A 24,709-nucleotide genomic window follows, 5' to 3' on the forward strand; every position below is an offset into this window, starting at 1 on the left:
GTCGGGAAGGAATTTTCCCCCTGGTATGGGGCAATTGGCATCTGCTTCATAAGGGTTTTTTGCCTTCCTCTGGATCAACACGGTAGGGACACAATATGTATATAGGTTGAACTTGATGGACTTTGGTCTTTTTTCAACCTTATGAACTATGTTACTATGTTACTATGAGGTTGGAGTGAATAACTACTAAATACCAAACATGTAAACCATAGGACAGCACAGGCCCGGGACCACAAATGTCCTGTGAGCCGGGGTTCGATCACATTCCCCTTTCTCAGTCTGCCAAAGTATGCCATGGGTACCCAGCAGGCAGCTGTACTCCTGAGGTATACTGCCATTACTGATTGTCAAACTAGGTCCAGTACTTAGACAATAGCATCAGTCGGGTACAAATACACTTAAAACTTTCCCATAACGTCCATAAGTGATCTAAAGTGCTTACTAAACAGGGCATATATAGGGCAGTATAGCTTACAAAATCTTGCTCCGGCTAAAACGAAGTGTCATCAATAACTATTAAAGAAAACCCAGATTGCTCATTTTACCTAAGAGCTGCTTTTACCTTTAATGTGTTGAAATAACATACAATGTGCAGATTGCTCTTAATGGATTCTACAAAGCTGGGGGGGGGTCAAAAGAAAGCAGCATCGGAACATTTCTCATACAGATTTATGGCAGTTGCTTCCTAATGGGGCTACTGCTTTAGATCAATCGTGTTCCTATCAGTGCTGCTTATCACTTAACGTGTTACAGAAAGCATTTAAAAAGGGCCAATGTCATGATTTCTATGCGCTGATCTAACGTCTCTCGACATATAAGTATATATTACTGTTAAGAAAAAGAATGGGCATTGAACATATAAACGATTTCCAAAAGCTCGATTAAAGACCTCAAGCAGATACGTAGAATGCCAAGGAGGTTAAAGCAGCTGCAAAGAGTTTCTGCTGTCCCTGGAGATAATCGTTTTTATGGAAGGCTGGATATCTCCACAGCAACAAGACTTTAGAAAACAGTCTGTGGATCGCTGGCCCATTACTCTGCTAAAGTAATTTGTACTATGAGAAAGGACTAGGGCACAAATCTTGAAAGATGGTCAAAATAAACACTGCTGCTGACGTACCATTTTATTTTGTATAGTTCTAGGCTACGAACCATGCGCTAAGAGATTTGTTATGAAATGTTACAGTTTAATGCCATACATCTTCAGAAGTACTATAGAACAGCAGGCCAGGGTCTGAAACACGTCTCTTTAAATGAATAGGTTGTATTTTTAAGAAAACTCGCTAGTTTCAAACACCATAATTTGTCTGATGGGATTTTTTTTCTCTCGCTGATATAAAACATTTCTGGGCTTGGGTTTCAGACTCCCCGGTTATGCAAGGCTTTGTTCAGGGAAAAGGTGTTTCCATTTTGTCTCATGCAACCTAAAGGATTACTAGTTCCCGGAATAAGAAATTAGGTTTGGCTGTATGGATAGACTGTTTGTGGGGAATCTACATGTAAAGTGTTACTCCCTTCTTGTGGACAGAACATGATGACAATAACTACTTATTTGAATTAGACCGGCCAGGCTTGTCTATATTCATGTATTTTGAGCACAAGAGTTGTACACCATGATGGACTCATATCCACCAAACATTCTGAGGTATGCTGTGTATTATATATATATATATATATACAGTATCTCACAAAAGTGAGTACACCCCTCACATTTTTGTGAATATTTTATTATATTTTTTCATGTGACAACACTGTAGAAATGACACTCTGCTACAATGTAACGTAGTGAGTGTACAGCCTGTATAACAGTGTAAATTTGCTGTCCCCTCAAAATACCTCAACACACAGCCATTAATGTCTAACACCTTGGCAACAAAAGTGAGTACACCCCTAAGTTGAAATCTCCAAATTGGGCCCAAAGTGTCAATATTTTGTGTGGCCACCCTTACTTTCCAGCACTGCCTTAACCCTCTTGGGCATGGAGTTCACCAGAGCTTCACAGGTTGCCACTGGAGTTCTCTTCCACTCCTCCATGATGACATCACGGAGCTGGTGGATGTTAGAGACCTTGCGCGCCCCCACCTTCCGTTTCAGGATGCCCCACAGATGCTCAATAGGGTTTAGGTCTGGAGACATGCTTGGTAAGTCCATCACCTTTACCCTCAGCTTCTTTAGCAAGGCAGTGATCATCTTGGAGGTGTGTTTGGGGTCGGTATCATGTTGAGATATTTTGAGGGGGAAGCAAATTTACACTGTTATACAGGCTGTACACTCACTACTTTACATTGCAGCAGAGTGTCATTTCTTCAGTGTTGTCACATGAAAAGATATAATAAAATATTTACAAAAATGGGGTGAGGGGTGTACTGACTTTTGTGAGGTACTGTGTAATATTATATATATATATATATATATATATATATATATATATATATATATATAATATATATATACACACACACACACACACACACAACAATTGAATATTTTTCTAAGTATAATTTCATAGGTTTGCCGAATCTGAAGTAGTATTTTTGGAGATAAAAAAAGGTATTTAGAAAGAATATTCTAATAATATTTCCCGTTATTTCTAGTTAAGGACTGATAGGGGACCCCTTTCACTATTCTATGACACCCATAGGTTCAGCTGAGTATAAAAATATAGATGGCAACATATTGCAGAAATACAATAAAACAATACTTACTAGCATGGATTCTAGGCCAATAAATCTTTCAAAAAGAATGTAAGTGGAAATTACGTTTGCTTTAACACTTGAAAATATGAACATTTCATAAACGTAGACACAAAACACATTTTTTTGAATCATTTCAAATATTATTCCATTTCTTACATTGCTCATAAAAGTATTATCTGTTGTATTGTAAGAAAGTTCAAAGCTGCGACTCAATGTTCTGCTTTTAAATATGCAGTAATACTATTAGTACCCTTCGCAGTAATACTATTAGTAGCCTCAGCCAGTAAACAAGGATCACTTTGTGGCTAATATTATACCGAGACCAAATCACCCTATAAACCTACATCAACTTTCATGAGGGTAACTTGGTAAGCTGTTTCTCCAATAGAGTTATTGCACCTGTTAATTATTAATGCACCTGTAGAGTTATTAGCATGACGGTACACACGGTATCAGAACAGCTTTCAACAGGCTTTAATTTATTGAAATTAATAATAGCTTGTGGTTTTAACATTTTCAGTCAATTGTTCAGTAGACTTGAAAATAATGGACAATTCTACCACAGTGAAGCAGAAATTCTTTATAAGAATTAACAATGCACATCATTTAGTTTGATTATGGGGTTCTCTGCCTTCTCCCGGTCACACCTGTTACAAAGCCATTCAGCATCTTCCAAAGGGTAGATATTACTTAATAGAATGGGAAGTAATCATGCAAATCCTGAGTACAAGAAATGCAGATGGCTGCTCTCATGGTATATCTATCACATGGGCTTCTAGTACATTATTTTTATAACCTGTATGAACCATTACATAAATTGCTTAAGTATACTAAACTATAAATCCAGGATTTGAGAAAGTGACGGATCCAACTAAAACAAGAAAAAAAGCACATTTGTAACATTCACCAATGTTTAAATAAACCTGCCACAGGTTTAGGCTTGAAAATAATGAACACGCGAAAGTATGCTAAACGTTTCTTAGGGTTTCCTTTTAATGACATCCAGCAATCCTCATTTATTAAAATTCCATCAGATGCTCCTTGGCTTTCTTAGTTTTGTTTTATTTAGATTGCAAGCTCATTTGAGCAACCAATCATAAATATTAATACCAATAATACATATTAACATGAATAAAAATGAACACCAATAATAATAATAAATAATTTATTATTATTTAGCATGAAAGAATATATTTTCAGAATCACTTGCGTCTTAGAAATTCTTCTGTTTTTAAGGCTTCCGGGATACACTTTTATCAGATGAACGCTTGGTGGTTCCAGGTCAGTAACAACTATTTGTTGATTAATCAGCTCCCTGCTAAGTATCAGGAATTTTAATACTGTATTACATTTTATATCGTACGCACGTAAAATCATGCGGTTACTGTATTAATTTCATAATATGAAGCAGGTCTGCTGCGCATGTACACATAAATTAACAGTAACTAAGTATATGTAACAATGATGCCAGTTAGGCCCTCAGAATCCTCCTCTTCCAAGTCAAACAGGATTTCCGTGTAGTTATGAATCACGAAGTAGAAGAGGAGATTGCACACTTGGGCATTGATGTAGAGCTGTTCCTGGAAGCAAGGCTAACTAATTTTGTATATTTTTATTGCAGTGAAATCTTACTTTGGAAACAGCTGGAAAAGTCTACACATTCAGTAAAAGTAACACATGGTTTCATAAATCTAAAAAAATTTGGAATTAGTATCTGTTGCATAGTTATTTAATTTTTACAAAAACTGTCAACATTCCTTCAACATTAGCTTTGTAACATTCTACTTATAATGCCATTTCTAAATCCGTTACGTTTTTTTCATTCCTTGATTGAAGTTAAACAAAAATCTATTAATGTAAACCCGGGGCTCAGGAAAATAATGCAATTAAATATTTATTTTTTTTCCATGAAAGATAAAAGACTTTTATCCTCACTATGTAAACATAATCACAAGTTACGGTAAGTATGGAAGATTATTGCAAAACATCACATGCAACACAAAATGTGCTAAGGTAGGAGGATTTCTATATAAAACGCAGAACCTTTATGCAGGTCATCTCCTGTGGGATGACTATAGAACTAACAAGTCAAAAAGATGATATTTAGAATCTAGACAGCCTGCTACTTTAGTAAATACTCTCGTTGACCATTTACATATAACTTGTCCAACTTTGGACCAACTAAGATGTATTCAGTTTAGTAAACATTTTTAAATTTCCCTAGGTGCCCAGATTTTATTTTTTAAATGTACTCATTAAAATCTGATGCATTTGCATTTTCTTCTTTATTAGAAGGTTTGTAAGCCTCTCAGACTACAAAAGAGCAGACTGCATATAATTTTCTTTCTCTGGAAGAACTTATAAACTGGTTGCTGCTCGTTTCCAACTGGCTGGGACACACTGTCTGCTCGCAGCCCACAACAACCATATAACACTCCAAAAATCAAAGTTGAGGTCTTAAAGTTCATTCTAGGGAGGTGTAGCATCTGATCTGGTTTTGTACATAAAGCCAGTGCAACAATTTCAACTATTTCAAGTCTTCTAGGCAAAGGTGCATTGTAATTTCCATCAATTCTCTAATGTCAACGAACAAGATCACAAAAGAACTCAAAATATAAAACATTTATAAAAAGTGAGTTTTTCTGTAGCACCACAAGTATATCAGTCCACATAACAAATCACTTGTCTATAATGTCTTTAGGCATTCAGTATTTGCTAGCATCATATATCCTAAAACTAAAAACTCTAAGAAGTCTGCAAAAGCACAATCTGTATCTGCATATGCAGTCAAACGATATTCAGAAAAGCATACAAGAACCATGATTGTAAGCTAGTCTAAATACCGTGCCACACAATAATAACCATCCATCTGTTCTCGCCACCTTTAAGATCTCCACACTACTGGCTTCTCCTCATCACCCTCACAACCGGCGCTCTATAAATAAAGGTAATGTCACATATCACTTGGAGCTTATACTTAAGAACATTGGCGGACTGGAGTCCTTACCAGTCTACTTGCCGTTAGTACTGACACATATATATATATATGAAATCAATTTTCAAGTCATTCTAAAATGGTTACAACAATACCATTCTTTGGAGATAACATCCTGAGCCTTTTTCACTAATTGATTTCCATTGCTGGTGATGAGGACTAAAAGGAGAAAACTACCAGATCTGCTTTTACTCTTCTTATAGAGTAAAGCCTTATAATCTCACCCAGTATATTATAAAGTTAACAATACGATGGGGCATTGTTCTGAAAGATAAATGGAAAACTAGAGTTGCAATAAAAGCAACTTCTTGGTGAACATTTTGTGAATAACTTCACAGAAAGAGAAATCCGGCATTGTTTCTGGGTTAAACCATTGTCTTTGGCTTTTACTTTCTGAAGGCTTCCTGACAATGACACTGAAGTAAGCTGCAACAGGAGTAGACGTTAGGCTATTCTTAAAATGACCTTTTTACAGAAATTACATTCACGTTATTTGGAGGGGATAGTACTCAAATAAAAAGTGATAAACAATGTGATAAAACAAGGCTTACATGTTATTTATATGTTTATAACCTACGGGATAACTAGAAATGAGTCTACTAGTCTCAGGGGTGCAGACTATGTTTGCATCTCTGGCATTCTGGCTTAATCTAGCCTTTTACAAACGTTCCATCATTTTGCCTATTTTCTCAGGTTTGCTTAACAGCTTTATCTTTAGCATTTTGGGCATGAGCCTCTAGCCCCAGAGCTGCTAGGTAACTGTATATGTTAAATTATTTAAGTTAGGATATATATGTTTGGGACTTCAGAGATCCCAAATTTATGTAAGTCCACATGTTTTTTTTTCTAGAAGATGTATCTACTTCAACCCTAGACTCCATTTTCCTTGGGCTAATACAGCAATGTCCAGTTTTCTCACTCAGGTGGGTAACAAATTAAAAATCGATTTGGCAGGAACATGGAACCGCTCACGTCCAGCACAACATAATATAGATACTTTATATTTTACTACTTAAGTGAAAAGGAAAAGCAAACTGAATAAATGAAGTATGTTGTTTAAGAATCATAGACATATTGGAACGTGATCAATTCCATTTAACTATACTGTGGATCCAATATTAATTAACATTTGGCCTAAGTCATAGAATGGAAAGTCAATTAATGGATCGTGTGCCATCAAACCGATCAGTAATTAATCTTATGCTGACCAATATTAAACAAGGATGTCAGTAAATACTGACCTATTAAAGTCCCTGGAACACTCAACACTTCCTGCTAAACTGTATAGTTATTTAACATTTTGTAAAATTATGGGCTTAATTGCAAAGTATCCAATGGATGGATGGATGTTAGTGGTTAACACATGGAAAAGTCTATATAGAAATGCACTAAGGTTGTGGCTTTAATTACAGACATAGAAATCTCATCAATCTTTAAGCGATTTTATTATATATTATATATTATATATATCAACATTTTTCATAGTGATGTACACTGTGTGTGGAAACCTGCCTATAACAAACTACAATTTAGAATAATAAGAGGTATTTCACACAAGTGGGTTCCTCTACATAACCCTAAGGGCTTGTGGCAATTGATTCGATGATTAAATGGTTCAGGCAATCTACTTAATTTGTCTTACTTTGGGAGACAAAAAAGTAAACATCAAACATTGTGAAGGCCAGCTGTGCATCATCAAGGAAACACTTAGCATCTCTGAAGTCAGGGTTCCATCGAGGCCCCTGGAAGAACGTCATTCCCCAAACGTTTTCAAGGTCTACCATTTTGCGCACCAATTCCCCACAGAACGGGTTTCGTACTAGTATTTCCTAAAAAGGGAACACTTGAAAATCTCAGCTTGCGCAGTGATTTCACTTTTCCAATGTTATTGACACTTGGAGACTTTGCAGCTGTGAGCAATGTAGAAAGGCAAATAAAAATTAGAGGCAAGAGTAAAGTGTGTTTATGTAGTGTGATGTCATATCAATTTAATTTAAACTTGGAAAAGGACATGAATAAAAAGTTCTCCGCTGCCTGTTCCTCTAGAAATAACTACCCTCAACAATTACGGGTAATGATTTTTCAATAGCCAATGATGAAGCCTTGATTTCAATGCTTGTGGCTGTGCCATGTTTAGCTAAAGACTTGGAATTAGCTGGTAGCTAATTATCCCATTATTATGGAGAAATGCAAACACATTCTCAATATATTAATTGAGTAATTTCAGATCATTGTTAAATACATGGAGTTTTTGGGACCGCTGAATACAAATTTTCTGTTATATTACTTGCATTGACTCAAGGGTATTTACAGTAACAATCAAGAAACAAAAAAAAAACAAAAAAAAAAACAAAAAAGAGATAGAGTGGTAAAATATCTGTTTATTCTACATCCAATAAATTAAGTTAATATAGAACAGTAGTGGAAAACTCTGATCATCCCTAATGTGAGCAAGTACTAGAGGAAACGAGTTAGACTAGAAAACTAACTCCCTAAGGTACCTAGTAGGTAAGTACATTATTAATCTCACTGCCAATCTAGTCTGGCTGCATCATTATCCCGACCTCTGCATGGATAGAGAGTGTCAGGCCTAAGAGTTAGTTCCGAATTGTGACCTCAGCAGGATGAGAAAAAATGAAATCATCAAATCAACCAGCGTGTGTTTCGCTGAGAAATAGATCAGCTTCGTCAGGGGTATATTTAAACCCCTTTTATCAATTCCCACTGGTTGTACCCCTAGAATTTGAATAAAGGGTCAGTTGCCCTTTTCTGTTTATTGAGAAGGAGAGAGGAAGGAAAGAAAGAGAAATGGGAGAGATAATGAGAAAGGGGAGGTATCAAACAGAAGGGGAGAGATAAGGAGATAGGGAGAGATTATGAGAAAAAGGTACGAGTCAGAGTACGTGTTTTGAAAGTGTTTGTATGTTGGGGAAAGTATGTCTAAGGAAGCCAGGATATTTATGTGTAAATGCAAGCGTGAATGTGTGTGTGTATATACAGGCATGTCTGCTTTTGTCCAAGGAGCATGATAAGTTTCTTGTTAAACAGCCCAACTCCCTAAAACTGCTTCTTAGAGCAGATAAACCATCCAGTGAGTCACATCAGAATATTAACTATCTGCATAAGATTAATGCCCATTTAGTTTGGTTTTAGTCTTCTTTATGTGTAAATGTAAGATCTGTTATTTTTTGTGGAAAATAAGGCTCTGTTAATTTCTATTAAAAAAACCTGGATAGTAACATTTTCAGTTGGCTTCTAGATTCAAATTTGTCAAGCTCTGCATTAGTGTAATAGTAAAAAACAATACAACACAACACCTAAAGGTTATCACAGCAATGAAAAGGCCCTTCAGGATGGAGAACAATAGAATTGTTTAATTTAGAAACAATGTAGAAAGTAAAGTTATCATCAAAATGGAGCACTCTATTTAATACTCGTCTATAGTTGATGAACAATTGTAAATCTATAAATTCATATTTTACATTAATTTGTGACAATGGCAATAAACAGATTGACAAAGTCTTACATAAGAGGTATGAACACATCTGTCCCATCAAAGCATTAACCTTTTTCATTATATTAAAGTTTAGTATGTTTTCTTCATTCTAAGGCCATCCGTTAAAAGCCTTAAAGAAATGTCTAAAGGCAGCCTCTTTTTTTTTTTTTTAAACAAAAGAACAATTACATATAATTTAATTTCTTCCTGGATCTTTAGAGCTGTATACGTTTTCCCAGCAAGGGGAAAAAAATGTACTCAAAGAATGCACTTAAGTGAGAAAATTGCTTCCCCCACTCTGCCAAAAAATATGTAAGCCTCTTAACATATGTCATGGCAAGCAAATTATGTATTAGGAGAAACTTAACTTTAAGACCAAAGTACCCTTTCCTATAAAAATAAAAAAGCATATATAATATATATAGGGCTGCAACTAACGATTATTTTAATAATCGATTAGTTGGCCGATTATTTTTTCGATTAATCGATTAATCGGATAAAAAAAACTATATTTAATAATTTAATGAAATGCCCTGCACCCACCCACACTCTGCCCCATCAGTTTCCCACCCGGCAATATCTCTCTCTCTCTCTCTCTCTCTCTCTCTCTCTCTCTCCATACGTGCCTCCGCTACCGAATCGTTCCACTTACAACGTTCAACCGCAAAACTTTATTCAAATCTTCATCGTTCACGCGCGTCACGTCCGTCATTACGTAACTTCAAGCAGACGGACACTACAGAGCTCTGCAGCAGAAACGGGGGAACGCTGGCGGAGGTAAGTGAAAGGAGCCGAGCGCTCCAACGACGAATCCATCACTCGATTAATCGATAACGGAAATCGTCGACAACGATTCCCGTTATCGATTATTATCGATTTTATCGATTCGTTGTTTCAGGTCTAAATATATATATATAATATTAAAGGGAATCTTCACTGTAACCATCTTTTGTGATCAACAGGTTTTGAGACAAATGTATATAAAAAAAAACAGCAATTAGCATAATTGACTTTTCAGTGTCAGTATTTCAGAGCAAAAACATTTGGCTTCCATGAGGTGATCTGTGCTTGAAGTTGGATAAGATACCCGCTTTATAATGAGTGATGCAAATTTATGAGGCAATCAAAATGTCCACAGCTGTCATTGTCCTGTAGCAATCACGCCCTTTCCAACAGTTTGTGAGTTTTACGGACACGTTAACTCATTTTATTACCTGAAATAACATTATAAAATTGTTTTAACCCAGCCATGGTGAGTGGTAAAAATAATATTTAATAGGCCATTGGTATGAAGATAGTGTTGCAAAATCAACAACTTTTCTATGACCTTGACATATTAAAATGTTTTGCACTGCACAAGCATTTCAAACATGACTGAAAAATTAGGTGTAAAATGTGATTTCCAATGTTTTGGGGGGGGGGGTTACACTTATTAATACATATATTTATATATTCTTATTCAGTGGTAATTCAAGAAAAATACATGTGAACTGCCGAAGCATTAGCTGAGGTTGAAATAAATAGCATGAAGAAAAAAATATGTGCCTCGTACATTTATATGGCTAGCCAAAACAAGTTGGAGCTTTTTGTAAAACGTATAATCAGCAGTATGAAAAAAATAAGCTAAACTCATATTTTGGTGCTTTGGATGAGTGGTTTCCATTAGCATACCTGGGAACTTCTGGGCTCCAGCTACCCGGAGCCTTCCCTTGCGGGACGCGGCCAGGACTGCCCACTGACGTCAGCGGGCGGTGGGAGTTCCCCCTGACGTCGGTGGGAGGTCCTGTGGGGAACACCCCCATTAAAATGGGCGGGGATGGGGCGTGTCAAGACTCCGCTCCCACGACCCGGAGGATTCGAGTCTTGACCCGGAGAACCGGTGCTTCACCCGGCAATCTCAAGAGAGTTCCCAGGTATGACCATTAGTGATGAGCTTGATAGGCCTTGGCCTACCACAACAACAACAACTAGCACATCTGTCACTTAATCAGACAGGTTTGTTCACTTAGGGAATAGGAGTTTGGATTGCCAGTAGATGTAGTGGTGGGCTAAGCAATATACTGGCATACAGTGTGTCCGAATCCCCAATATGTTTGCCTCAGATGGGTGCTTTTAGTATTTGCTCTGTGTGTGCGCTGATCACTTGCTTTGTTATGTGTACATGTTGGTCATTTCGGCAGTAGCCCGAAATCTGAATGTGTACACTTTTGAGAGTGTGCTTCCCTTTATGTATTTTTTCCAGTGGTGGAAACACAAAAACATAGAATTTGAAAAACAAAAGAATGGAAAAAATGACCTATTAAGTCTTTTTACTGCCATAAAAATCTCAACTCTTACTAATTCCTTCGCCTTGTCATATTTAGGGTAGACATTTGCCTATCCCGTGCATGTTATAATCTCTTCGCTGTACTAATGCCTGCCACTTCTCCTGGAAGGCTGTTTCTTCTATATAACAGATAATCAAACCTACTTACATGACGTTTAAGCCTCTGATCATCTAGTAGTCTAGTTTGTGGGATCTAGAAACACTATCATCAGATCTGTTTAGTACCCGGGCAGGCACATTATCTGCATAGAGCCAACGTGCTTGTGACGAGGCTTGCAAAAAAAACCCACTTGTGTAGCTGGGGCATTTTGTGAAAGGTATACAGCAAAGCCCCTTATCTACTCTTGATTAGCACATAGACCAATTGTGCAGTTCAACTTGTATTTGCAAATGGGTCATGGACTCTTCGGTTATTGCCCGCTATGCTTGGAGACAGGGTTGAAAAATCATTACACACAGCCACAGTAATACAGCAAACATATTTGGTACACGCAATGAAACCTGTCCATCCAACACTACAAATCAATAGAATAAACCTGAAATTAAAATGCAATTAATAATTCAAATGTTTTCTAACATTCTTTATGGAAAGGCCTGGATAGTGCACATTCAGTGTGTTTTTCATTACTGACTCGCTTGGCTGGACTCGCCCTTCTATGCTAAATGATGCAAGCCCTTGACTCCTTTCCTCTATATAAAAGTTGTCTGACTGCTGGATCAGTTTCATTTCACTTGTAAACATAAATTCACAAAAAAAAATAGAAACTCAACCACAAACCTTGTAGTCCAAGGGGGTGAACAATATACTCCTCTTAAGGACAATGGCTGGTCCCTAAACCCATTGAAAACAATGCATTTTGAGCCCGTACATGTACGGGCTTTGTCATTAAGGGGTTAAACTATAACTCAAACCTTTTTAAAGGTGTACAACTGTGCAGCAAATTAGCACAATCACTACCCCTAAGATTTTAAACACAATGTGTAAGCCATTCCAAAATGATAATATCTGAGTTGAGCTTTTGCCATGCAAACAGTGTCGTTTGGGACCAAAGCAATGTATTTTTGGTCCACAAATAGATCAAGGTATTTCGTTGTAAACACATACGTGGCCAAGTTTTGAGTGCCAGCAGACAATCAGGAAACTACTTATCTGTTTTCAACATGAGTTGGATTGATTTCTTTCCAAGCCAAAAGGTCATTGAACGTGTCAACTTTTGCAGTGATCCCACAGATAGCATTCCATCTGCTTTGTTTAAAACTTGTAATCACAAATTTTCAGTTGGTCTCTTCTAGTTGTTTACTATCCTTATTTTAGTTTTTATTTCTTTGGCTTCCTGGACATTTTAAAAATCTTTTACAGGAGTATTGTATTACAAGGAAAGGGAAGAGGTCGGTTTTTACAATGCGTAATTAATGCCACAGTAGCTCAGGAGTATGTCCTGATGAATAGAGGAAGAGATATATCAGGAGAGTGGCTCCCAGCAAAGTCTATTCTTGCTCGTAAGGATGTTCTGCAAAAGGCATATTGTTGTACTAGAAAAATGAGACGGCAATGACAGATGGGGAGTTTTAATATCAGCAATATATAAAAAGTAGCACAAGCTTAAGAAATAAATGGCGTAAAAAAAATAAAAAATTATCTGCCCTTAAACAGAGTGCATTGTTGGCATATGTGATAGTTTTATTAATAAGATAGACATGAGATCATTTAAAGTAAACATGTTCACTTTGTGTACCCCTAATCGTCAGGAATTAAAGGGATCTTTAAACATGCCTCCTGCATTTTAAGCCACTTTAAGTTTATGCCCAGGGTCATCTTTAATACAGAGCATAAGGAACATCTGTCCCAGGTTCAAACTTACCTTAGGAGTCTATTGCAGCTGTCCTTTTGGAACCCTCAACAACCATTGTGGAGAGCCTTCCCAAAAGAGTGAAAGCTGCAGAGGGGCTATCAATTACACATTAACGTCTATGTATTTAGAAAGTGATGTCATAAAACTCCCTGTTGGTGTAATGGTCAGGTGTCCCAATACTTTTGTCCATATAGTGCATATCCTTTTTAACCATGTAGTTAAATAAATTAGTAGTAGTTATCCAAACAAAAAGGTATTCTAAATAGCTTTCTTTAAACAGGTGGAGTAGAACAGCAAGATCCAACCTGGGATCTTATATATATATATATATATATATATATATATATATATATATATATATATATATATATATATATATATATATATATACACACACACACACACACACACACAATAGGATCCATGGTTTTTTAGGCAAGATGGTGTCTTTACAATAAACCCTAGAGGGCTCCATCTGGGACTAGGGCTGGCCTCTAACTGTATATCACCACTTTAATACACTAATGTACACTACTTTTTTGTCTTGCAGTCATAATAAAATTCTTTCCTTCCCTCCCCCAGTGAACTTTGTGAACAATTATTCTCTACTTAAAAACTGCTGCAGTCAGCATCATCGGCACAGAAAAATGCAATCTCCATAAGAAACAACTTACATATGCATCATACGGGTGAAAGAATTTGAACTTAAATACTTGTTTATAACAATTGTGGCATGCAGTCTGAAGCAGAAATGATAATTTGCACCACATTTTCATGAATAAAGTAGTGTTCACAGATGAATTCACTTTAACCCTATTACAGCTGGACTTCTCCCATATGATGTATAGTTCTATAAACCAATGCAGGATGTTCTATTGGTAACCGGTCAAACGCGGTTATGTTGATGACATTTGTGAACAATGGGCCAACTTGTGATATGTTTGTTTCAGGAAACACTGCTGTGTTGATTATAAGATAAATCATACGTACCATTTTTTCACTTTGACAGGGGTCTTCCTCTGCACATCTCACATTTATGATGTGCACCTCCTGTGGATGACTTGCCGTGCCTTTACTTGCACAGCCAGACAATACAGTGAAACTTTCCAGCAAGGCTTGGACAGGGTGAGAATCCGTTACAGGTGACAACACACATTGTGTTCCAGGTACGGGACCTACCGGACATAGAAAAGGAAGCATAGAATTCATAATGATGCACTTGACAATTTAATGGACTTAAAGGCAACATATTAATAGTAACCCTTGTAACAATTTTATTTGAAATGCCAAAACGACTAAACGATAAATTATTTAGAAGAATAAAACGATTTGGCTGTCAGACAGGACTGTTGAATGAGCTTAACTGTAAGGAAGTAAGAATTAGTCCAATTATCTGCCCGGCAGCACAGTCTTTGTTCCATCAAACATCTGACAAAACAAAGCAGGTATTGTCATGAGTTGCCTAATGAAACACATAATGGCATCTATTTGAAACAGGAGGGACATACTGGAGGAGTAAGTGCTGGAACACCCTCAGGCCATAAACTTTAATTGACTAAATGTATTCTGCGTACTGTAATAATTGTTGGCACAATTTCATTTGTAAATCCTGGTCAAAATCAAGGATGTTGAATGATGTTGCCATTCTAACCAGTGAAGTCTAACAAATTAAAGTAATAAAAGTTACTAATAAAAGGCGTTACCAAGTCATTACAATATTTGTAAACTTTTGCATATTTAGAACGTCCAAATAAAATTACCAGTGTTCCAGATTTTGAAATTGACCATGGGAGAGTATAGGCTGAAGCTGCTGGACCAATTTGCCCAAAATTCAACATTGGAGTATAAATTACCACCACCTAGCAGCTCAACAGTCCCACATTTGTTTTCCTTTTCTGGTTGTTCATATTCCTAGGACCTCAAGTACATATTTAAAAGTGCTATCAAAACACGATTGGAATTCCTAAATTTATTAATTTGCTGGTATTTTACATAAAAAGACCATGTAAATGAGGATGGTGTATGTATGTACGTGCAAAAACATTTGGTAACGATTCAAGTTCTTTTATTTCTTTAGCGCTGCAGCAAGAGGCCTTAGTGAAATTTTCAGGGGAAAATTACAGGAAGTGCTGGAGGGAAATAGAATGATTTCTTTTTAAATCCTCCCTACATTTACGGTAATTACACTCATATCTCAAAAGGATGCAAAATGAAGAAAAAAAACCTAGTTTTTTTTCCCTTGGAGATGGTCTTGTTTGTGAAAGACAACACTCTTTGAGGTCTTAGCAAGCTTTCATTATCTGACAATTCACAGTCAGCCTTATCTAAGGATACACAAAACCTTTTATTTGCAGATGGTACCCACGTTAGGCAGTGATCAGTTATTTGATTATTTACCAGGATATCGGCCAACGTAACCTGTTTACCCGCATTTTGACAAGGTTATTTGCAGTGACATGACAATATCTGATACAGAGCAACTCTACCCAAAAACAAGATCGTCTGTGCAATTTTTTCCACAGTTCCAAAGACTGATGTTGAACTGATTCTAGGAATATCCACTATATAACTGAGTGACATCTTATCAGTACCAAGAGCAGATACTCATCTGGAAATACAACAATATATATATATATGCTTAGAATTAGAAACACAAGGTATAATGCACTGATGGATACTATGCGCTTGTTTTGGTTATTGAAGAAGGAATAGTTGGAAAATATTGACAGGGAAATCGTAACATACTAAAGACCCAGCATATAAAGTGTAGGTTAAGGCTTTCCTTTTATTATCAGCGAAGCAGGTAGGAAGTTGGTATTCATAAGTGTTCGGCAATTCCTTATCGTGCTGTACATCTGCTTTCCAACTATAGTTGTACACACAAACACTCCTTGTGCTTTTACCTACCCACCATAATATATCATCATGATCAACAGGACAGAATGCTATCCCATCTCCATCCATACAGAATATTACTTTCCAGGGGACGCGTCTGTTGCATAGGTCAGTATGAGGCATCACACATACACATACACATACTATATATAGATCAATAAGGCAACAGGTTTGGTTAAACAATGACTGCTTCATGAGAGGATCCTTGCTTTGTTTCATGGTAAGTCGGGAAATGACAAATTCATGAAGATGTTTATTCCTCCATTGCTGTCACACCACAAAGCTGTGGCTATATGAACTTTTGCTATACACTGAACTTTGTTTAACTTGTCTCTGTATAAACATTGAATACCAATAAAAACAAATCATATGGTTCCGGAAGGCAAATCAGTCACTGATTCAGCTCAATGGTAATCAATACAGGCCATGTTAGGATTAGATAGAACTCCCCAAAATAAGGTCACTGGCGTAATGGCAGGCTATGAAATATATGGCGGTATAGTGTGATAGAATCCCCGATATTAATGCTTCAGATCTCCAACAAATAGTTGAGGAGTGAAGAGACTTTGAATAACTGATGTAACTATTATTCAGGGCTAGCCAAGCTCGTCATGTGTGTTGGCCCTTCTTAATGTATAGTGAAGTAAGGGATTAGAGGCAGCAACTCTACCATTCATATCCCCTTTAGTGAACAGATCACGTAGAATGAAAGCCGCTAACTATATGGGACAATTTGTGTACATTTGGCGACAGTGGTGCAACCCAAGCATTTCTTCCTCGTTTAGCTAAAGGAACTGTAACATAACTCGTACAGAGTTCCCGCTCTCTCTAGATTGTAAGCCTTGGAGCAGGCTTAATCAAATCTCTAATAAAAATACTAACAACAATGATAATAATGTAACTTATTACACTATTTTTAGAATTAAAATAAGAATAGAGTGTATTTCTATTTTAGGTGCTTTGTAATATATTTACACACCCTGTCTTCTCCAGACCCCAGGAGTGCCAGTCTCTTTGGGGTGGTGATACAGCGGCAGTGAGAAATCGATTTGAGACCCCTGCAAATCCTACACAAAGCCTCCAGTCAAAATGTAAAGTTCTAAAACTAGGCACATCTTAGGATATCTGTTGCGGAAAGTAATTTTAAAATTGTGGAGCTTTTTAGTTAATTACAATACTGCCATAACATCCTTTCCACCTCAAACAACGCATAGCACATATCACGAAGCCACTAGCTGAACAACTTTAAAATGATGCGATTTATACCCAGAGCTATCCCTGGTCGGGTGATTTATTGCTAAAAATGTATTAGCATTCAAAGTAGGATTTTGTAGCTTGATGTTTCTTCCCCCCAAACCTCCATCTGTTAAACAAAGCTTTTCCACAAAAATGAAACATTTTAAATTGATAATCTTGTACGGGATTGCTACTAGTCAGTTCAAGGGTTAAAAGGGGAAAGTTACCAAGGGCACCAGCCTGAGTAAGTGCAAATATCTCTAAGTGTTCAAGTCATTTACAGTGAAGGCTGCTTGACAGATACTTGAATAGAAGAGAGGGTGTGCAAGATGGATGTGTCACTGAATAATATGAACTCTGATGAAAGTCATCAGCACGGCAAATACAATGTACGGATTTAAAGCCAAAGAACTACAAGGAATTCCAGAACGTTATCAATTCCCATCAGAGTAAACAAGTTTCCACAAACTAATAAAGAAAGGCAGTTTGCTGTTGGACTAGTTTTCCGCCCATTCTTCTCAATACCCAGAAGTCAGCTTCAGTTTCATGAATTTAGGAGCAACGATGCTGAACAGTCACTTCTTTGCTTTGTTGTAAGGAAGAATTAAATTACAAGCCAAGGGGAAATGGTTTCAATGATACCACTTTGCTTATACTGCATTTTGTAGAGTTTTGCTAATGATGTCTGAATTGGATGCAATGGAAGGAACATCATAATATTGTTATCAGAGAACATTCGTGTATATATATATATATATATATATATATATATATATATATATATATATATATATATATACATATATATATACATATATATATACATATATATTATATTATATTATATTATATTCCCTTCGGAGGATGGACCCCTAAAACCATGCTAGCCCAGTAAAAAACATAGCTTCCAGAAATTCACATGGCCAGAAGGTGACAATTTTGTTTTAGGGGTCTGTTTAGAGGTATAGCAAAAAACATGGGGCTTTTATATGACTTTGTGACATATTTGTAGTTATTAATCTGAGTAATTCATTTAGAAGGTGTTCTTTTTGTAGAATTTCATTTAGAAACACATTTTGTGCTGTTTACATACAGAGGGTTGTAGGGCGCCTTAACTTTACTAATATCAAATAATCATTCTTAACTTCTATCAAAGAGGGACACCGAGGAAAGGGCAGCAGATCTGAGCCCTGAAGGAGTTGTGTAAAAATGTATTACCACATACTATAAGGAGGTACTGTTGCTTTAGACAAATTACAGTGTGAGCAATCTGCCATTTCCTATATGTGCACGCTATCTGTCAACTTTTCTAAGTGCAAGCCTCCTCCATAAATCAAAAGTGAGGTTTTTTTCCCAGCACATACCAGCAGAAGAGGTCTCTCGGCTGTAATAAACAGAAGATTCCTCAACACAGAGACTTCCCTTAATTGCCGAGAGGGAGTCTGCAAGAATGAAGACGCTATAGGGCTGTTCATATACCAAACACGTTTACCTAAATAATAAAACGGGTCTATTTAATCTCAGACTGGCTTGCTCGCTTGGGAGAAACTTGTGGACCTATTGCTTAGGTACTGTAGCTGCCCCGAGTACAGTTATTAATGGTTACCAGCTGTATACTACATAGTATGGTCTGTCGGAGGATTTAGCAGGAGATATAATATGGCTACAACCAACTAATCAGTATTGGATTTTTTTTTATATTTTAATACATATTTGAGGATGGATTCTTCCTAAAATGCAGACGACAGTCGCCTAATGAAAGCATTAAGGTTAATTAATAAGCTATTTCAAGAGTTTTTCATTATAAAAATATGTTTCCTATTATACGCTAAATATGGAGTCTAAATAACTCATTCACTAGACTTTACAATAAATCACTACAAAAGCAACAAAGCATTTTTTCCTATTGAAAAATGTTTAAAGCGCCTATAAAGTCAGATCCTAAAAAGATCTTTTAAATTCAGATTATTTGTTAATAAAGAATTAGGATTACCATCTGTATTTAAATTAAAAAACGATGACCATTTATTGAACTATTAGAATCTTATGAGTGTTCACCTTCTTGAACTAAACTGATTTAAAAGGGGGTTTGTTACTTTTCTGTACAGAATTGTTTATGATTCCTGCCACATAGTCATTACAGATTGCTCTGAATCATGCAACCCCTGCGCATTAACTCGCGTGTGCAGATGTTCACCATATGAATGCACAGCAAAGCAAGGGTTCTTAGAAACAAGAAAGGACACATAGTTTTACCATGCAAAGGAAATATAGTGGATTCCTATCTAAAGCATCCCTGATCTTAGAACACATCGCTTATAACAAAACCTCCTTGGGTCCAGAAATTGCATAATGCCTTAAACATGCATTACCCTTGGAGGTCAGAAAGGGCCAAACCAAACGGTAATTTACTTCCTGAAACTGGAGAGGTATAGTAAACTAAGCCACGTAGAGTGTGGACACCGGGATAACATTTTAGTTTCATGTCATAATAAAATGTGTTCTGAGAGAGATGGTATAATGCAAAACATCTGGAGCGGACAAACAACTTGAAAAATAATATAGAAAAACGATATAATACAACTAAAATACGTTTATTTCTCATTAATGTAAGGATTGTAGGCACATTTAAAGTGATGGAAGCATAGAAAACTAGCTTTATTGTTATTTAACAGTAATATATAGTGTATTTGTTAGATCTGTGTGTCATTTATCTATTGTACAGCACTGCTGAATATGATGGCGCTATATGACAAACAGGAACATGCAAAAATACTGCTTAATATCAAAGTTTTATTAATTAAACAGTATGGAGACAGCAATGCCTGGGCCCAGAACAGCTGCCCCTTTTGCCCTCTTTTAAAGGACGGCCATGCTCAATAGTTGAAAATACAGGTAACACAGGGTTTCGCATTGTTATTTCATGACTGTTGGCAGAAAATGGACATATTTTGGATCTGTAGACACAATGCGCAATACAATTCAGAGCCATTCTAGGGCTCTAGTTTAATTTTTGCCTAAAAAGGAATGCTTGGCTTCATTGTTCCACTGTGAATTGGAAGGATTCACTATTATCTTTTTGAACTCGTATACCGCCCATTTGCTGAACCATTTCATGACCTAGAAGTTTATTAACAAAATATAAAATAATAAAAAAGGATAATAGCCCCATGTCGAAAATCTGAAAATCTTCAAGCAGGATTATGTTTGATGAGTGTCACTAACCAGGAATGACAGGTCAGATAAGAGAAGTTTTTACAGACAGATAAAAGAAAAGTGCAACAAATATTAATCCTAAACGCCATGGGTATCTATGAACGCAATGGCTGGTTAAAAAAAATAAATAAAAAAAATCCTTAAAGAAAAAACAGTAAAACTGTCTGAAATCCAGTGCAAAATAGCCAAACCCTTGGGAGATGGTAAAACAAACAAGGTAAAACACCCCCTTTCAAGTATATCATTAGCAAAATGACAAACGTCTTCCATACCATACATTACTCTACCCCCGCCTGTGAGGGCATTGCCGTGTCTGTAGGGATTTGTTTTTAATTGATGCATGAGGTTGACAACAGAATTCCCTTTTCAGCCATCGTCTAGAGAAGCATGCACCAGTGTAGAAGCAGAGGGCCACTGTGGAGAAGAGTGACCTAGAGGTGAAAAACAAACATTTTCCCCCAATCTTCTGGACAGATGGGCCGTAAGAATGTGGGTCTTCCAAATTGGAATTGCTGAAAGGTTTCCCCCAACTGTCAGGCCTGGAGGATAATGGGGAATCCTTTAATAGTCAAGTCATGTAGGTAAAATTCTTTGGAAATCAACCCTGTACCCCCAAAAAGATGACAACAAGAAACATACCATGGCGGACCTACAACTGTAGGCCACCCCACAAAGTAATATAAGAATATGTAAATAAAGTGCCCACCTTTAGAATACTGTGGGAAACTACCATGTTTCATACTGAAAAACTATTACCGGTATATGGAGAGCCAGTATAACATATGTATCCATATTACACGTCCGTGCCAATAAGCTTTAAAACTACTTTAGCCCTCGTTCATCTGTGATATTGCCATTAACACCACAAAACGCCATGGAAAATATGACCCGATGCCTGGATTTCGCAGAACTTGTATTGTCTGAGTACAGCACTGGTGTCAATATGCGGTGGTAGTTTATGATAACGATGAAAACTAGTTCCTAATTGATACAGTCTGTTAGCATGCTGTGTGTTATTTAGAATGCTTCATTCCTGTAGTTAAGGTTTCTGGAGTCATGTTTCCAAAGCAAATAAATAAATGTATGAGAAAACTTTCTGTTGTGAGGCACAGAAAAGTAAAACAAGTTTTAGCGATAAATGGGGCAATCATGTTTTTTTTAAATGATCCCAACTCACAAACTGCCATCTTCCTGCATTACCTTTAAATGTGAAGATTACATTGTACAGTGCTGTGAAAAAATATTTACCCCGTCCCAATTTCTTGTATGTCTTGCATTTTTGCCACTCTTAAATATTTTAGTTCATCAAACTAATGTTAATGTTGAACTAAGCGAACCCGAGTAAACACAACATGCAGTTAAAATGATTTTCATGTAAAGGAGGAAAGAGGCTATCCAATCCTACCTGGCCCTATGTGAAAACCCAATGAACCAAATGTAATTGATAATTGGGTTCAATTTCACTAAACACACCCACGCATAATTACTGCCAGCCCTATTAAATCTAAACATGGATTAAATAGAACCGGTCTTGCAAAGTGTAGTATGCTAAAAGGTCTCAAAAGACAGCACATGATGCTGCGGTCTAAAGAAATTCAAGATCAGATGAAAAGCAAAGTCATTAACATCTATGAGTCTGGAAAGGACTTTAAGGCCATTTCTAAGGCTCTGGGACACCAGTGAACCACTCAGAGCCATTATCTACAAATGAAAAACGAGAACTTGGCATAGCGGTGAAGCTTCCTAGGAGTGGCCAACCTACCAAGATTCCTCCAAGAGCATATCGACTACTCATCCAGGAGGTCACAAAAGAACCCAGACTAACATTTAAAGAATTGCAGGCCTCACTTGTCTGCAATGTTAAGATCAGGGTTCGCGATGCCACAATAAGAAAGAGACAGTCCGGAAATTGCATCCAAGGCGAGAAACCACTGCTTACCAAAAAAGAATACAAAGGCTCATCTCACATTTGCCACGAAAACATCTTGATGATGCCCAAGAATAGAACTTTTTGGAAGACATTGGTACAATTAGATCTGGCAAAAAAACCTAACACAGCATTCCACAATAAGAACATCCAACCAACAGCCAAACATGGTGGTAGCGGTGTGATGGCCTGGGGCTGCTTTGCTGGTTCAGGACCTGGGCAACTTGAACTACAACCTCTACCAGAAAATCCTGAAGGAAAATGTCCGGCCATCGGTTTGTGACCTAAAGTTCAAGAGCAGTTGGGTTATGAAAAACTCTCCAATGCCACTGAGTTAAAATAATTCTGCCAAGAAGAGGGGGGGGGGGCAAAGTTCTTAACTGGCAATGAGTTGTTTACATTGCTGTTTATCACAAACGCTTGATTGCAGTTGTTGCTGCCAAGGATGGCACAACCAGTTATTAGGTTTAGGGGGCAATTACTTTTTCACATAGATGATATAGGTTTTGATCAACTCTTGACCTTCGATAAGTGAAATGATCATTTAAAAGCTCCATTTTGTGTCTACTCACGATGTCTGGCAAAAATAAAAGAAATCGGGAAGGTGTAAGTACTTCCTCATAGCACTATCAGTCAGTGAGGTGCTAGCTATACCTGGGTCTACTGACAGAAGAGGATCAATCTGTTGGCATTCTCTGCAAAAACTGGTCTATGTTTTTAAAATGGTCAAGGTGGTCAACCCTAATCATTTAGTATCTCTGTATTCAATATGCTCCACAAATTCAATATTTACCAGGTTCTAAATAAAAAAAAATATGACATTGTTTAATAAGATGAGTTACATAGCAGTAGATTATAACATATCAGTAGTATTTAACTGTACCATATTAGAACTCAAACCCCTTAGGAGCATAGAGAACATACCGCAAAGATGATTCTTGGTAATTTGTTTTAATCGACGGAAATTTGTTGCACTAATGCTTTTGACTGTTTAAATCCTTGATTGCAGAAGACATTCTCTAATGCAATGTAAGAAAGCAAAATTCCAAGAACACAATTATTTCCTATATAAAACGCATAAAATAAGCAAACAGAAGACGCCTTTGTTTAACAATGGAATATTGCCTCAAGGAAGTGCCTATTATATTTCTTTCCTCTGTCTGTCATAGAGAGAAGATGAGAGAAAACACAATTAGAACAGTTAGTTTGTTGCTAGAATGATTGCGGATTTACCAAGCAGTACAATTACACCAATCAACATTGTAAGATCATGTAAATTATTATTAACTATTAAAATCAAGCCCAGTAGAGAGAAATCCAGTATCAATATAACGTAGTGGATCTGCCTCTGGAGGAATACAAAATAAAATTATATTGAAAAGGATATGCCTATGAACAACTTTGTTCTGAATTCATGAATTCTAACGTTTCCAGTGCAGATAGGGGCATGCAGATATGGACACAACCCACTGCCCCCTTTTTTTGCATATACCTTTTATTTTTTATATAGCGTAGCATAGCACACGCTGTACTCTGGATGGTGCAAGGTTTATTTCGCCTTTTGGCTCACCGTAAACAGAATGCAGCTGTGGCCACATTCTGTTCTCAGATTTACTTGCATGAGATGTTCTTGTCCTGCGATGAGGAGCTCAAACCAAACATCTGTATGAAGGCAGGCTCACACGATTATAGCCCTGCCCTCAAAGTTATGTACAAACTAGAATATATGCTGATCACGACAACCAATGTCACTTTCTGGTTTCTTACCCAGTGCTATATGGTCTCCTGCATTTGCATGTTGATCTCTTCCAATATTTTCATTTAATAAATGTAACTAAATTGATATTTAGGGCCAGTATTTTTAATCTCCAAGAAACATTGGCTCATACAGGTTACACTGAAGTGTGTACGTTATTCTTGCCTGTTTCAGGGACGATGGAAATATTTCCAAACCAGTTCTAAAAAGTTTTAATTTTATTGTGATAAGGAAGCATGCCATTATATATACACCACTAAAGATAACCTTATCCGAAAGTTCACTGGAAAAAAGGTCAGCCAAATATCTATAG

General features: G+C 36.9%; 1 protein-coding gene across 4 annotated transcripts in view; it reads right to left on the bottom strand.

Annotated features, from left to right (window-relative positions):
* The window catches only part of TGFBR3 (transforming growth factor beta receptor 3), an 81,722-nt gene that overhangs the window by 42,817 nt on the left and 14,196 nt on the right, over nt 1-24,709 (bottom strand). For all 4 annotated transcript variants that reach the window (XM_053470245.1, XM_053470243.1, XM_053470244.1 and 1 more), the window contains exon 3: nt 14,357-14,541. In XM_053470245.1, the coding sequence (XP_053326220.1) occupies nt 14,357-14,541 (185 nt within the window). The remainder of the gene's footprint in view (nt 1-14,356; nt 14,542-24,709) is intronic.

The sequence above is a fragment of the Spea bombifrons genome, chromosome 6, assembly GCF_027358695.1.
Source record: "Spea bombifrons isolate aSpeBom1 chromosome 6, aSpeBom1.2.pri, whole genome shotgun sequence".
Classification (NCBI taxonomy): Eukaryota; Metazoa; Chordata; class Amphibia; order Anura; family Pelobatidae; genus Spea; species Spea bombifrons.